The 17,470-nt window shown below is 34.8% G+C and overlaps 1 protein-coding gene and 1 non-coding gene across 3 annotated transcripts in view; both read right to left on the reverse strand.

The window, feature by feature from the left end:
• PRKG1 (protein kinase cGMP-dependent 1) overlaps positions 1-17,470 on the reverse strand; it is a 1,272,686-nt gene that overhangs the window by 87,983 nt on the left and 1,167,233 nt on the right. For both annotated transcript variants that reach the window (XM_024121261.3, XM_024121260.3), the window contains exon 9: positions 14,378-14,452. In XM_024121261.3, coding sequence (XP_023977029.1) covers positions 14,378-14,452 — 75 coding nt within the window. The remainder of the gene's footprint in view (positions 1-14,377; positions 14,453-17,470) is intronic.
• LOC112064252 (U6 spliceosomal RNA) lies at positions 5,098-5,204 on the reverse strand. Its single transcript, XR_002891437.1, has one exon. It is a non-coding gene; the product is annotated as a U6 spliceosomal RNA (small nuclear RNA).

Raw genomic sequence — 17,470 nt, forward strand, 5'->3', positions numbered from 1 at the left:
ACTAACAAATCAATACTACTATGTATGATGCACCTGAAATAATAAAAATGTTGGTCATGATACACTACATGAACTTTACGATCCCTAGTGGTTTGTAACCCATAGTTTGAACAACACTCTAAAGGTTTATTCTTTTATAATAATCCCAGCAGTCTACTATCTTAAATTATTATTCTCCTTGGAGTCTTTTTAATAATCCCAGACCCTATGTACTCCCCCAATCCTTGCTAACTTTCTTGCGCAGAAATTTCAACATTTTCTGCATTTCAAATGTTGAGGTTGTACAGATGCCAACATCTCATCAATTGACATGGTTATGTCTCTCTACTTCTGGCTCTTTCATTAATCAGCGAGCTCTTGAAAGCCCTTGGGGAATAGTAATCATGTCAATAGGCAACGGGATGACAATACAGCATTGTGTTGGCAGAATCCATTGTTTGGGATTACCACAAAGGTGGAATTTAAAGAATGCCGTGCCCTTTATTTCTATAAGTTAATGAAACCATGTTGACAGAACTTGTAATGTAAAAATGCTACTATTTGGAGGGACTGTCAAATCTGCGACGTCTAGTCCTCTAAAGCACTTCATTTTTGCTTGCAGCACATTGTTCTCTTTTGCAGTGCATTCAATTTCACAATATACGCTTGTATTTTATTACCAATGTAATATCAGTCCTCTATCATAGACGTTAGTTTTACCTAAAATCTGTTTTTGTGTTTTCTATCTTAATACAATGCCATGTTTTACCAGTACAACCCAAGGGGTTATATGACTAGAAAGAAAATTCATTGTATGATACACAAAGTAATTACATTTGAGACTATTATAGTGACTCAGCATCTAATGTGAAAAATGTCAGTCAACGATGTGTGGAACAAACTGAGACTGTGTATTCTCCCAGCTCTGGCAAATTTACTAACTCTACCATCTCAAAACAACCACAAAGTTTTAGCATCCTGGTGAGCCAGATTCTCCCAATGAATTCATTGTCCCATTACACTTAAAATTCTCCTTCTTTGAAGGAGAAGGATTTTTTTAAATCTTGAGTATTAGGGAGAAATGTAGAAATCTTAATTGAATGCGGATAAATTATTTTGTATAATTTGTATCCTAGCAACTGAATTAAATTTTGGTCAACGCTGCGCTTCTGGAACACAGTCTTGTCTGATGCCAACTGTGACACTTTTATCGCAACTAAACTTTTCTCCTAGAAGTGAAAGTACAGGAAAGTAAGGCTCATTTTCAACATCAGATTAAATTCTGTACTCTGATACTAAGATGATTTTCGTGTCCCATCTCCTCCACAGTTTTGTATTTATTTGTCTTCTCTTTATACCAAGGGTTCTCAACCAGGGGAGATTTTGTCCTTCCTCCACACCCCAATTCCCCTAGAAAATATTTGGCAATGTCTACTGACATTTTTGATTGCCATGACTTGAGTGGTGGGTGTATGGTACTGGCATCTACTGGTGTAATCTAATGGGAAATATATATTTGGTCTTTGTCCCTGTTCCTGGCACAGAGCTCCTAAAACCCTTGTAATCCCTGAAGTGATAAATGCCTCTTTGGCATGCTAATGAGATGACTGGTGGCTGGAGGTCCCTAGATAGTTTCAGGATGGGGCTGGGCACCAGAGAGAGCAAGGCATGGTTAGAGGGTTGGAACTTTCAGCTCCACCCCCAACCTGTGGACAGGGGTAAGGAATTGAAGGTTGCCTTCAATCACAGGGGCCAATTATTTAATCAACTGTGCCAACATAATGAAATCTGTCTACATAATAAAAACCTCTAAACGATGGGATTAGGAGACCTTCAGGGTTGCTCATATATGGTCCCAGTTCATGTCATCACTCAAAAGCCACCATTGGTCATTTGGTCTGTTATAAAGGTGTCATCTCTTCAATGGTCTTTTTTTATCTCAAGGCAACATTTGGGATCCCATTTGAAATGAAGAATTGTTATACAGACTAAAGCATATTCTTCATCATTAATTTAATTGTACGTGTAATATAATAAAGTTAAGAGGCTTAAGAGGAAAAACCATGAGCCCCATCCAGAGGAGTGTCCAAAATTAATCTCCTTCCCAGCATGGTGAGCAAGGGAACTTGATTTGGAAGAACAAAGTCATTTTCAGTAAAATGTATGTTTTAGTAAATTGTTATATTTTGACAAGCAAATTTTACTAGCACAATAAGCACACTGTGCTTAAAAAAATAAAGCAGAGCCATTTTAACAAAAAACTTAGAAAAACTGATGGGGAATTACCCTATGAGTCATACCTACCAAGTCCTTAAACGGAAAGTGATCTTAATCATTTTAGGAAGCTGCTTTATTCCCTTTGTGAGGATATTAGGATCATTACTATTCAATACGCTCAATCAGTAACTTACCTAGGTTGCCTAAAATGTTTGAACAGTTTCTGAATATTAGAGTAATAGGCTGGTTTCCTGAAGTAATTAATACAGTTTATAAAGTTGACTAGTTTTTGCAGTTCATGCATTGGAGGAAACTGGTGTGATACACACAAATGTCTGTGAGCAACAGCCATGCTTCACTTTTATGATACCTCATCTTTCTCAAATAACAATTTAAAGACATATATTAACATGGTGTATTATGTTCATTGTATCAAAATGATTTATGTTGCCATTTTAATTCATTATTTAAAAATTATTTCTTTCTAAAAGGATTCATGGGGGAAAATGTTGGTAATAACATTTCCAGTTTCAAAGGCAGTCTATAATTTTCTAATGGCATTTAATTGAAAGACAGCCTGGCTTATTATCATATCTAAATGTCACATTGGCAAGAGAAAATTGTATGTATAATGATGAAAGTGGAAACTGCTCTGTTTCTAAAGGCTAATTTATTGAACTACTAAGAGTTATCAAAACATACTTCAAGCAAAACTGCATGATTTTTAAGTATTTTCAATAAAGTAAGCACTAACAATGATACTTTCAGATTCTGAGAGGAAAGAAATACAACTTAGTGACTTTTGTTAAAATATAGATCCACAAACTATTCCAGGATCCTTAAGGGTCTGTTTTCTATTGACAGTCACAAAGATGTCTTCATTATCAATTTAGAAAACAGCAAAGGTGAAAATATTGTTTATATAAAAGGGAGTTATGTTTCTAAAAGAATGGCTTGTTAACTTCCACATTCTAAGCATTTGAACTAGAAAGGATTTCAAAATGATCTTTTTTTTTTTTTTTTTTTTTGCGGTACGCGGGCCTCTCACTGCTGTGGCCTCTCCCGCTGCGGAGCACAGGCTCCGGACGCGCAGGCTCAGTAATTGTGGCTCACGGGCCCAGCCGCACCACGGCACGCGGGATCCTCCCGGACCGGGGCACGAACACGCGTCCCCTGCATCGGCAGGCGGACTCTCAACCACGGCGCCACCAGGGAAGCCCCAAAATGATCATTTTTACAGATTAGAAAACAGGTCCAGAGGTGGTAAGCTCCAGACTTTAGGCTTAAGGTCACATGGAGAAGTTGATGTCATTGCTCTGACTAAGGCCCAGGTCTCCCAACTCCAAGGAAATATTCCTCTTGCTATGTGAGCATGACTTTGCCAGAAGGACCTCTTTCAGCACTGAGCATCAGCCTTGCTCTCACTAGGTTCAAAGGTTTTCTCTCTAGAATGGCCCAATCTTGAATGTGAAGCAGGATTAGAATTATGCTATATGCTGTCTTCACTCCTGTGAGAGAGGCTCCCTTCACTGAAGAAGAAAAGGTATTTTAGCCACATATTATTATTTTTCGATTGAAATTACTGAGAACACAAGGGATCTATTACTAATAATACTAATGGATACTATTCTTTTTGCTTTTTAAAGGTACGATATCACAACAGGCTGTAGAACATAACAAAACATAACAAAAAGACACATGCACTGGATTGCTCTCTTTTCTATGGAAGTTTGGGGCTCTGGAAAAGCTGACCTTATCGCCACACAGGACTGAAATATCCTTAGATTTAAAGAGCTCTTGAGGTTTTGAAAGTAATTTCCAATTGTTGCTATCTAATATGACAACAGTGGAAAAGAATCATCCTTCCTTTTCAGAAGAAGACAGAGTCAATAATCAAATGGCTTTGTCTGCATCCACCAAGCAAGTCAGCAGCACAAGATTTTCAATTATCTTTAGTCCCCTGCTCTGTCAATTAGAAAAGGTTGCATGCAAGGACATACTGAGATCCACCTTTATAAAGTCTTGCTTCTTAGGGAGTCTTAAAGGTAAGTACAATGGAGAAGAAATTAGCAAATGGTCTTTGAGAGTTTTAAAATTTTTAATGAAACAAATAAAAATACTTCTACCCAAGACCAAGTAGTTTTATCCTGAAGATCATTTTTTTAAAAAAATCAGTCTCACTGCCCTTGAAAGAAAAAATTTACTTTGATGCTCTCTGTAGTCACAAGTCACACTAAAGTCTTAATCTGTTAGCATTGGTGGCCTTAGAAACTCTTCTATACTTCTTCCCAGCCTGATTACATGTACTAGAATTTGAAAAGCAAACGGCTCTTGCACAGCTGAAAGCCAACTTATTAGTTCAGGGCCAACTGCTGCAAGTTTTTCAAATCTCCTATACTTTGCCCTGCCATAAAATGGAAAACAATTTTTATTGCCCAGAGAATGGGATTGTCTTTTGACTAGTCAACCTGAGAAATGGTCAGCAAGTTCTAATTCTGGTTTGAGGACTATTTCATACCATTCTTAGTGTTCTTTCCATTTAATTGGCATATAGTTTCCAGTTTGAAACAGGATATTACTCACTTGAATTCTTTCCATAGGGGGAAAAACAATTTTCCAGGCTCATTTCCCTGAGAATTGCTTAGATCAAGACCAAGTTGGTTGAAGTAAGTTGTTGATAAGATTGTGGGAATACTAAGATCTTTACTCTAAAATGCTTGGCAGAAAAACACTACTAAGCAAGGCCAAAATTTCAAAGTCAGGGTGTTCAAAAGAGCAACCCCATGTGCATTTGATTGTGCATGTAAAATCTCATGTTTGTTAGATGCTAGACGACCCTGGGGCATTTGGGAAGATGTTACCAAACAATACAGATCTCTTTTCTTTTCCTTTCTTTTTTTTTTTAATATGGAACGCTTCACGAATTTGCGTGTCATCCTTGCACAGGGGCCATGCTAATCTTCTCTGCATCGTTCCAATTCTAGTATATGTGCTGCCGAAGCGAGCATCAGATCTCTTTTCTGATTTGCATAGCCTCGTGTATTTTGAGGTGCATTTGATGAGTGAATTTTCAAAGGTCGGAGCAACATCGGTAGTCCCCTCTGCAAGTCAGAGAGCACAGAGCAACCGCCCGCCCCACGGCAAGCAGAGCGAGCAACTAAAGGGTTATCTCTGGTAATCAAATGTAACGAGAGAACATCAATGCTGTCACATTGTGTCAAACAACAAAGCTGGCACCAAAAGTAATCCTGAAAATATCAGACTAAAATGTTCCTTTGCAAATAGCCTTGTAGACAGAGGGGAGCTTTAAATCAGTGAGGACTAAGTATAGAAATAGTAATAAACTATTTATTTGGACTACATCAAAAGGGCCGAAAGAGTGGTCCATATGCAGGCAATATTCTTTATAGTTCTAGAGTCGGGAGAAGTGACCGGTGCTTTGCTGGTTCAGCAGCAATAAGTCAGAGTCAACCCTGGTGCATCTAAATGTTCTGTGCATCCCTCTTTTCCTGGGTGATGATGCTACCAGGTCCTGCTTTGTAGACTAGCCTTACTTCTGGCTTTTTTACCATAGTTTCATCTTTCTTGTTTACTTTTAACTTTTCTTTTTGTATTATGTGCATCTACGATGAGAGTCCCTATATGCTGGGACGAGGCGGAGAATAAGTGAACATTTTGCACTGAGGTACATGGTGAGGGGAGCAGGCCAGACAAAAATGGTGATTCCGAGGGGGGTTTGCCTATTAGTGCCTCCGTGTTCAGTGCTGCTCTTTCCTCTCTGTGCTCAGGGGAAGGCTCAGGTTATCTCTGGAAAAGGAACTTATATGCAAATTTATGCTATGATGTTAGGAAAAAATGTTTAATTCCTCTTAGGAGAATTTATAAGTTTTACATTTCTTTAGAGAGAGGACAATATTTAAACCTAAAGAAATACTACATAATGTGAGACAGAAAAGTGAAAACCTTCTTAACTAAGAAATCACTTCCATGGACATTTAGGTTGCTTCCATGTCCTGGCAGAATGTAAAAGGAAGATGTGGTACGTATATACAATGGAATATTACTCAGCTATTAAAAAGAATGAAATAATGCCATTTGCAGCAACATGGATGGACCTAGAGATTGCCACACTGAGTGAAGTCAGTCAGACAGAGAGAGACAAATGTCATATGATACTGCTTATATGTGGAATCTAAAAAAATGGAACAAATGAACCTATTTACAAAAAAGGAATAGCATCACAGATGTAGAAAACAAACTTATGGTTACCAAGGGGGAAAGGGAGGGAGGGATAAATTGGGAGATTGGGACTGACATATACACACTACTACATATAAAATAGATAACTAATAAGAACCTACTGCATAGCACAGCAAATGCTACTCAATACTCTATAATGACCTATATAGGAAAAGAGTCTATAAAAGAGTGGATATATGTATATGTATAACTGATTCACTCTGCTGTACAGCAGAAACTAACACAACATTGTAAATCAACTATATTCCAATAAAAATTAATTTTAAAAATAAAAAAAAATAACTTCACAAAGTGGTATAACCTTTACCCAGGGAGATGGTCTGACTTCTCCTTTGAAGTTCTGCTTTTGTCTATGAAACTTAAAAGGACCTGAGACCCTCTTGCTTAAACTCCCTCAGTCTTATACTCTCTCCTTCTTTACTGGATTTAACGTGTTCATCTCTCTCTCAATATTGATGATCCGTAATCATCCAGTACACATTTCTGGCTATTTTACTTGAAATTTATTATAATTCTGTATAAGTTTATTGACTCTTACTTCTTCAAATCACATTCATTTTCAATCCATTTAGGGGACTTGATCCCTACCACTCCATCCTAACATGAAAATGAACCAGTGGTTTGATAAATTCACTTGTCACTTGTTAATTAACACACTAGAACTCTCAACAACACACAATATCATGGTCTCCTCCTCCATTCTTGAAACACACTCCGTTTTTGTCTTCTGTGATGCCGTCTGGTTTTCCTTCTACCTCTCCTCTCCTTTTCAGTCTTTGGATGTGGATGTTCTTGTGTGAAATCCTTTCCCTGATTTTTAAATGATAAAGTTCCTCAAGAATCAATCCTCAGTGCCATAGTCCTCTCACACACTGCTTTCTCTCTCATCCACATCTTTAATTACCACTTACCATCTAAATTCTCATTATTCTCACATAAATACCAACCTCTTCTCTGAGTTCCAGACCTGCCTAACCATGTCTCAAAATCACCTCATATTTAATCTGAGCAAAAATCAAGTCATGATTATTCCACTCTCCAAATCTGGCAACCATCCCTCTCTGTCTTCGAGAATGCTACTGCCTGCCGCTGATTTCCAGACCAAACATCCTTGGCATCATCCTTGACCTTTCTCCCCTTCATCACCAATATCTCTTTCCTTAAGAAGACCTATTGGCTTTGCCACCTAACTAGCTCTCAAATGCTTTTCTCTACTCACACTGCTCTTATTCTAGTCCTGTCTACCATCAGCTTTTACCTGGAAAATATTCTGGTTGTTCTCCTTGCTTTCATTTTTTCACTCCTCCAATCAGAGGAAAGAGTGTTTAATTATAAACCAACTCATCTCATTTGCTAGCTTACAAGCCTGAAGTGCTTTCTTTAAATCCTTAACATCTGATCTCCATCTTGTGTATTCTAAGTCCCAGCCGGATTGGTACCTTGGTTCCTTGAATATGTAATGTTGTCTCCTATCTTGGGGGCTTTGTACATGTACTTTTGTTTGTCCGTCTAGAATGCTATCTACACTTCCTAACCCAAATAATACCATCTAATTCTTTCCCAGTCAGTACCAGCTAATTCTTCAAAATTCAGCTCAAATATAGTTAAAATGTTACTCCCTCAGGGAAATCTTCGCAGAATAATTAATGTGTCTCTCTCTCCTCCACTGGACCACAGGTACCATGAAGGCAAGGAGCATATCTATTTTATTCATTGCTTTATATGCAACATTTTGTAGGCACACAGAAAATATTTGTTAAATATATGAATGTATATGACAGATTGAATGAACATGAATGATGCTGTTACATGATAGGTTGCCGGATCATTGCAGGAAGTCTTTAAATCAATCAATCAATCTATCAATCAATCAATCTATCTACCTACCTACCTATCTACCAAGTAATGTAGATTAAAAAACATGACGACACTCAGAGATTTACAGAGATTTTGCCATAAGAAAGAGTTCCTAATGGAAAACAATATGAGAATCATCAACTTAGATCATAAATAAATGCATTTATGAATCTATATTCATATAGCTGTTAGAGCTTCTCAACTGAAGGGCTTAGATATGAATCCCTTCAGCCTTCAGAGCAGCAGGATAGAATCTAGGGCAGCTGAGCCAATTGGTACCATATTCTATACCCATTTTCTATGAGTGTCATGACATAAAATAATTTGAAAAATGCTGCTAGATGGGAACAATTTAGAGGTTTTTTTTTGTTGTTGTTTGGTGTGTTTTTTTTTTTTAAGGAGTGATCAGGATTCACTTTCAAAAGCACAGTAAATTGAATCAACAAGGGTACAAATTGAATCAGCCTGAAATACTAGGCTCCATTCATTGTGTTATCAGGTCACCACCAAAATGATGTTTAAGAAGTATATATAATTGTATCATAAGTGTTTATAATATGATGGGTGCTAAACTGAAAAAAGCAGGATATAAAGTTGTAAATGACTATAAGTATAGTTTTAAAACACAAAGATAGTTAATAGCAGTTGTACTTGATTTGTTTAGACTGTGATTTTTATTTTTTTAATCTATATCACTGTATTTCTATTAAAGTGAAAATATTAAATATTTTAATTAAAAATAAACATCATTATAAATAAAACACTGACTTTAATTTGTTGGTTTTGTTTTTCCACTCTATATGACACTAATCTCAGAATATAGCTGTGGTATATGTAAATCACCTTATTGGAGAGCCACTTTTATATTAAAAATTCCTATGATTATAATAAATATAAATATAGTATATTTCAACTTAACTTGCTAATATATATAGGTTTTTTATTCAGAAAAAGAGATGTTTTGCCTATAACTGCTGAGTACAATATTCAACAATAAGAAAGAAATGATACTATAACTTGAAAATATTTCATTTAAGAAGTAGTCTGTATTCATATATCAGAAATACTTAGAATGAAATAGAACATCTACATTTTTCTATTTGATTTTCTGGATGGTTATTTTTTTTTAAAAATAAACATCATTATAAATAAAACACTGACTTTAATTTGTTGGTTTTGTTTTTCCACTCTATATGCCACTAATCTCAGAATATAGCTGTGGTATATGTAAATCACCTTATTGGAGAGCCACTTTTATATTAAAAATTCCTATGATTATAATAAATATAAATATAGTATATTTCAACTTAACTTGCTAATATATATAGGTTTTTTATTCAGAAAAAGAGATGTTTTGCCTATAACTGCTGAGTACAATATTCAACAATAAGAAAGAAATGATACTATAACTTGAAAATATTTCATTTAAGAAGTAGTCTGTATTCATATATCAGAAATACTTAGAATGAAATAGAACATCTACATTTTTCTATTTGATTTTCTGGATGGTTATTTTTTTTTTTTTTTTTTTACAAGACAAGGTGTAAATACGGAGATAGGTCTCTCTACCAAAACAGTACTTTATCATACTAAGTATCATAACTTATTCTTAGAAGTAAATATTGAAAATAATCATGGAATTACACATCAGGCTCCCTACTAAACTGCAAGATCCTATTAGAAAATATGTTTTCTACTTGCTATGCACACTGTAAAATACAGTGCCTGACTCATCATGAGTAAATTTCTAAATATTTATTAAATGAATGAATACATAGTCTCTAAGGAAAATAATGTGTACATTTCATCATATATGCTACTTCCTGCTCTAAATAAGGTTTAATGAGCCTTACCTTCCATCTAAGGTTGTCTCTTCTAATGTCTTTGTGTTTATAACTTCATATTTTAAAAAGAAAAGTCTTTAGTGGATAATTAGCAGCAATCAAGAGAAGCTTAAACATGTCATAAAGGTAAAGTTTCTGTCACGAATAATTTTCTTTGTAGGAAATATATCTCATGAGACAAGCTAAGGGCACATATCCTGCAGCAGAGTAGTTTTGAGAACCATTTCACTGGGATATTTCTTTCAAGCCAATCTTCTTGGACCAGCCATCCAAACTGAATGCTTGGTATGGTTTCTCTGAAACGGATGGTCTGCTTTCTGCCATTGAAGCCTGATTGTGCTAATAGCTAATAAGTTTCTTATGACTGAGTTTCTAAATGTCGCAACTGAATTGATTTTTACAGTCAGTCCTACTTTTTTACTTTTTACCGCAAATAGGCATAGTCAATGAGGCAATACCAACAATAACTTCACATGCATAAATAATATGATCATTTTAGTTGGGTTTTAAAAAATATTAATCTTATCTTTAGTGGATTTTGCAAAATCAAGGGGACCTTGAAAAAATAAAGCTCACACAGTGGAGCCAAATCATCACCTCAATTCTAAATGGTACAGAATTTGCCATCTGTTTGGAAACTTAGAGGCATTAACAAAATTACCCAGGGATATAGATTAGAGCCCATTCCTGGATTTCCTGCAATGTTGGCCAACCTTATAAGTTCCTTAAATACAAAGTGAAGCCATAATGTACTTAAGGGGAAGAAATCCAACACAGAGAGAAAAGAGTGCTAACACAAATAGATGTTTAAATGTGTTAGTTCAACTAAAAAGTTTTCCCCGGGGAATAGTTTACAGTTTACCTACTCTGGGTGATAGGATACCTAATTAAAAAGATGCTTTCAACTTCAGAAATCTTCAGATGTTAATTATTTATTAGAAAGCTATAAAATGTTAACAGTGTAAAAAGCATCACAACACCTGCTCCAGTATTTACTTATTTATTTAGCTATTTTGAGGAATAAAGTTTACATTATCAATCTCTCTGGAATTTAGATCAATGGTCTTAGACTTTTTTTCAATCAAGCTGTTCCCATTTTCTAAATAATAATCAATATTAAGGTATGTGGGTTATGTACTCATTTGGATTTAGTATTAATTGAATAGAAAAATTCAAACTAATTTATCCTAGTTGATTTATATTCAAGTATAAATATAATGGCTAATTTATAATCTATTAAATTTAATAGTTCAAATAACAATACTTAGATGTAGGTCATCATTTCATTGCCTGTTTTGTTCTTTAATCATAATTGAACTTTCTTTTAACTAAATGTTTCTATTTTTATAAAATTGATATTTATGGATATTTTCCAGTCTAGGTTTAATTTTACGACACTCTACTAAATTGAGACTAGTTTGCCTACATAAGATTAAAGACTCCTTGCCCAGATAAAATTAGTTCACATAATACATGTGCAATAATTGTTTATAAGTCAAACCACGTAGCAAATGCATTAGGGTATATTTCCAATGATTACGTCTACAAACAGCACCATCCACTTTTATAGCCCTTTATAATTTACCAAGTATTTTAACATATCACCATTAATTAAATCACAAAAATAACATTTCATAGATAAGATAATGATACTGAGAGACAACTGTTAAGACATGACCAAAATCACTTGGTTGGAAATGACAGAGCCCGGAACAGAACCTGAGGCTTCTGGTCCTCATTCAGAGTCATGTTTTTCATACTGATGGATTCTCTTCCAATGTGAAGAACTGTTGCCACACCTATCTTCTAAATTGTCTGAATCTGAATTTCAGTGTATTTGTTTTCCTTCCTACCTTTAGTTGAAGCACATGCAAGTGAACCCATAAATGCCCAGAATTCATGAGATACACACACAGTTTAACCCTTGTAAGGCCAACAGTACACTGAGAAGGATATAACTAATTCATAATTGCTTTCCTGCCACTGATAGATTTTAAGCCAGTGACTGGCCCTGACTTTGGGTAAATAGGAGTTATACGAAAACTTTCATTAGAGAATCTGTCTAAAATTTAACAGAGAAACAGAAATAGATCAAAGAATATTGTAGTTTAAAAGACCTTTGACTTTTCCAGTAACTCTACAAATATTTAAATAGTTGCTCAAGTAGATTCTAGACAAATTTTGAACATTACCACTAATTGTATACATAAATACACATTTATATAAAGTGATGTGTGTGTATATATATATACAAATATAAATATATATAAAATGACCCATAGTAAACTTAACTGAATACATAAACTCAAGAAAAACTTTGCTGACATAAATTATAAATATGGGCTTTTATATTGCAAGAAAATGTTCCTCTAGGGATAATGTCCAATAATAACAAAGTTTTATAACTTTTAAAACTGATAAGGTACCTTAAATGGTCCCCCTCTACCATCTCAGGATGATTAGTGTAACTACCAGAAACTAAAGTCTAAACTTAGCATTAATATGTATTTTAACCTAATGTAGAAAAACAGAAAATTAATACCAATCAGCCACAGTACAGGCAATACTGAGGACTGTGTAGACTTTGATGTTAAAACTGGCTTTGTGTAATTTCCTCAGCAAATCTTAGCAGAGGCACTGCTGGCATTTGACGACAGGATGTAAGTCTATGTCCCTCCAAGGAACAGAGGAAACAAAAGCAAACTATATAGAGAAGAAAATGTGAATATATTTATACAGCTTTGAAAATAATACAATTTTATCAGTCAGAATGAATAATAGTAATTAATTAGTTCTAGCCCAAATTTTTAATCTTCAAAGGTTCTCAAGGCAAAAGAAATTATTTTATTCCTTTTGCTTTTTAGGTTACTACAAACCAACCAATCAAATTCTTCCCCTGCACTACTATCTACTTACTGATATTTGTTGATTTAATCCTTCAGGTATCCTGTATGATATCAAATACGAAATTGGTTTTACTTAAATTACTTTCTTGGGAGAGGGAGGAGAATTATATAGATTACACTTTTTTTAAAAAAAGTAACCTAGGGGCTTCCCTGGTGGCGCAGTTGTTGAGAGTCCGCCTGCAGATGCAGGGGACACGGGTTCGTGCCCCGGTCCGGGAGGATCCCACATGCCTCGGAGCGGCTGGGCCTGTGAGCCATGGCCGCTGAGCCTGCGCGTCTGGAGGCTGTGCTCCGCAACTGGAGAGGCAAATTACTTCACATTTTTGTTTAAAAAAATTAAAGCTTTGTTTTAAAGTAAATTATTCTAGTAGATAAAAATGTACTTTTTATAAAAAAATGACAATTAATGGCATATGTACTATCTCACGCTGATAACTTAGTGTCATTGAAGTTGTGAACTAAAATTCATTTTACGGCAAGACAAGAAAATTCAAACAAAAATTTTACTCTGCCCTTTGGCCTCCTCTCTCCCCTCACTGTGCTTTGTGTATCTGTATTATGCATCGACCATACCTTCCCCATAGGCAGAAATACATGCTGAACCAAAAAGAGCAACATTCTCCTAGCGTCAATAAGACAACTCCTTAATGATAACTTTCCTACTTGAACTCATAAGGGGTCATATGACACTTAGATCTGGATTATGTCAATAATACATCATTTGATGTACTGCCCTCTGTCTCAAATAACTTGTGTAACTGTGCCTTGACTTCTAATAGGCAGAACAGTTCTCAGAGCTTTCTGAGCTGCTCTTCCCAGGTTATAATCCTCAAATTTGGCTTGAATAAAATTTTCCATTTCTTTCTTAGATTGACTGATTAATTTTCGTCGACAAAGTTCAATGTAAAGCAACGGTGTATTCACGAGAAAATATTTCCAGTGTTATTATTTTTCATACAATTTCACAAGCAACTGGTGAACACAGCCGCAATTCATTCAGAAAGTGTTTTCAGTGGAAGAAATAATGTGTTAACATTCAATTGTTTATACTGGATTTTAAACTAACCATTTTTCCTTGTCCAGATGACCTTCCTCACAAAATTAAGGTTTCATGTTCAAGGAGAGACGTACTTACTAAGCAAGTATACTATGTAATAATTACCTTGAATAGCTTGCTTATTTTTACTCTTAAATAGCTACTTTCCTCCTTTCAGAGTGTAGAGCTTTAAGTCGGACAAAATATTTGATCCCATTTCTATTCAAAATTGTTTTTTGAAAATCAAAATTAAGACCCCCCCCCCAAATTTCACTTACTTTGCTTTAGCTTCTGCATCTTCATATGCTTTATTAGAAACATCATCCAGTCCTCCAATCAAATGCTTGAAAGAGCTGTCAGAGGAAAAACACAGTGATTAGGATAAATCCTCTGCAAAACTGTAACAATGACAACCTAGTCAATGATATATTGAAACAATCTGAAAGGATCTAAATAAAAATGAATTCAAACATTTAATCTAGGTACATTATTAAGAAACTTATGTGATAATGATATAAACTGAGAGCAGGGACTTCTTTTAAAGTGCTGTGAGATTTTACATTTTAATTTTAAACCTCTAAAATATTAATACATGCAAATGGTTTTGTGTGTTGTGAGTATTAAAGAACAAAATAGGCATGAAATGTATAGCATGTTTGCTGATTTAAATTTAAATGTTGCTTTATCACTTTTACATACACTTTTTAAAAAAACCTATACAGAGGAACTTGACACTCTGCTGGGGGGGCAGGGGACTGGCTATAAGGGGACTGGAGCAGCTATTATCTCAGGCCCTTGGGTAATGATCTCATCTGAGGGTCAGGGTATCTAGAATGCTGGGCTAAATACACTAAGTATTTCTAATACAAAAAGGGACCATAAGAAAATGACTAGACAGAAAGCCAAGGAATCAAGAATTGTATTCTACAGAGTGTCAAGTTTTCTGTAATGAATTTATTAATGAAGGTCAAACGAATGAATGCGAATGAATGAGCAATAGGCAGCAGTCCTTATAAAATTTTCAAAAATATAATTAATGATAAAATAAATTGATAAATATAACCCCCATGATTGAGAATAGTTCAAATACTATTTTGGCCATTGTTTTTTTTTTGTTTTGTTCTGTTTTGCGGTACGCGGGCCTCTCACTGTTGTGGCCTCTCCCGTTGCGGAGCACAGGCTCTGGACGCGCAGGCTCCGCGGCATGTGGGATCTTCCCGGACCGGGGCACGAACCCGTGTCCCCTGCATCGGCAGGCGGACTCTCAACCACTGCGCCACCAGGGAAGCCCGCCATTGTTCTTTATGTGGTAAAATTCCCCATTTCCCCACAGAATATCTTGGTTATTACTTAGAGAAAGTCTGCTTTTACAGAAACTCCTTAAGGCTAGATGAGTTGATATTGTAAAGTAAAATACAATATTTCTTTTACTATGAATAAAATGATAATATCTGGTTGATTTTCTGTTTTCATAAATAACATGAAATTTAAGCACAGAGAATTTAAGTTATTTCTCCAAGATGACAGCAATTTAGTAGCATATCCAGAATTATAATCCATATTCTCTGATACCCACTCCTGTCCTTTATAATACTTAGATATTTTTAATACAACCAAATCCAAACATTGTGAAAAGGCATTGACAGAGAGGAACCAAAGAGCATTCAGTGGTAAAACCAAAGAACAACAACCACTAAAACTTAGCTTTTCAAACACACTCTAATATATTAATAGATTGTGCTCTTAGACATGTAAAACACACAGTAATTTTGAGAATTCAAATAGTTAATAAAAATTCCTGTCTTCCTCCTAGTATCTACTTAAGTTAGGCAGATCAGTGTATTATCAAAGAAATAGAGAGCAAACTGATAACAAATTTGATAAAGATGGAGATTTTTATACTTAAGAAAATCTGTTCATCCCACTAGGCTCAGTTAAAACCATGCAGATCACTTTTTGAAAATACAGTTTGAAATTTCTGTTAGTAAAGTATACAAATGGAAGAGCCTACATCTGGCCAATCTGTACAGAGTTTTAAAAGTAGAAACCGTCTAATCACAGCAATAAGTTTAAAAGTAAGGTTAGCTTGATTTGGGGGGGGTACTTTTTAGGCCTGGTAATGAGCTGTTTACATCCCTTTTTTGTTAAATCTTAGTCATATCCATGATTTAAAAAGAATGAACAAAAGAAGTATTTGAAGTGAGACTTTTTCATATGTCTTCTTAAATGCCTTTGGTTTAAAATACAAATTTTCTGTGGGGTACTAATGATCCAATATTTGATTTTTTTTTTTTTTTACTATTAGATAAAAAAAAAATTAAGGGAAATTATATGTACTTACAAAAGGCCCCTATCTTCATATAAGAGAAAATTATTTTTGAAATAAATTCTCTCTAACGGAGGAAAACCCTTTTCATTTAATGTGCAATTGATTTTTTATTATGGAAATATTTTTTAAACTGAGAGAAGAAATGGAAGACTTACTCATAGTTCTCTAACCACAAGTAACTAACAGGAACATCTTTATGTAATTCTTTATTTTTTCTGCATAGCTTTATTGTTGTTGTTTATAGAGATGTAATCATAAAGTAGCTATGATTTATTATCTTGATTTTTAACTTACTCTTACATCATAAGTGAATAGTTTTATTTTTTAAAACTCCATAAGCAATATTTTCACAGCCAAAGAAATAGGTCTTCACACATATACACATGATAGAATATCTACTTATCCATCTACACACACACACACACAGACATGAACACACATACACGCTCACATACGCATACAGATGAAGGAGCGGGCATGGCAACTATCTATAAAAACATTTATATCTATACTCTCAATTAGAGATTAAACATATGGAATTTCTTTGCAGAATTATAATCTTGACTTTAGAATTGGAACCATATGTCCTTTATAAATAATCTTTATTTAGAAAGCAATCCTGGCCAAATAATTTTTTGAAACATGAAACAAACGCATTCTGCTAATATTGTTTCCTCAAACAATAAGTTAACCAGTATATTTAACTAGCAGTTTAAGAAAATGTAGCATTTGCAAGCAATATTAATAAGTTCCAAATAACTGTCTCTGTCTATGTATCTCTGCGCTGATCAGTGAATAATTTAGGACATCTTGATAAACATAATTGATGGCATTTTAGAATTTATCACTCCTGGTGCAAGTATGAACTAATTAGTATTTCATTTCTCCCTGTCACAGACAACTCTGTAGGAACACCTGCCGTTTGTGTGGACCCTCATCAAACAGACTTTTGAGGAAGTATTACTATAGGTATCAGATGCCTTTTAAATATTTACTTGGGTCCTAGGACATTTCTTGACTACTAAAGGAGAAGACTTTGGTG

This window comes from Physeter macrocephalus, chromosome 20 (assembly GCF_002837175.3).
Source record: "Physeter macrocephalus isolate SW-GA chromosome 20, ASM283717v5, whole genome shotgun sequence".
In the NCBI taxonomy this organism is placed as follows: Eukaryota; Metazoa; Chordata; class Mammalia; order Artiodactyla; family Physeteridae; genus Physeter; species Physeter macrocephalus.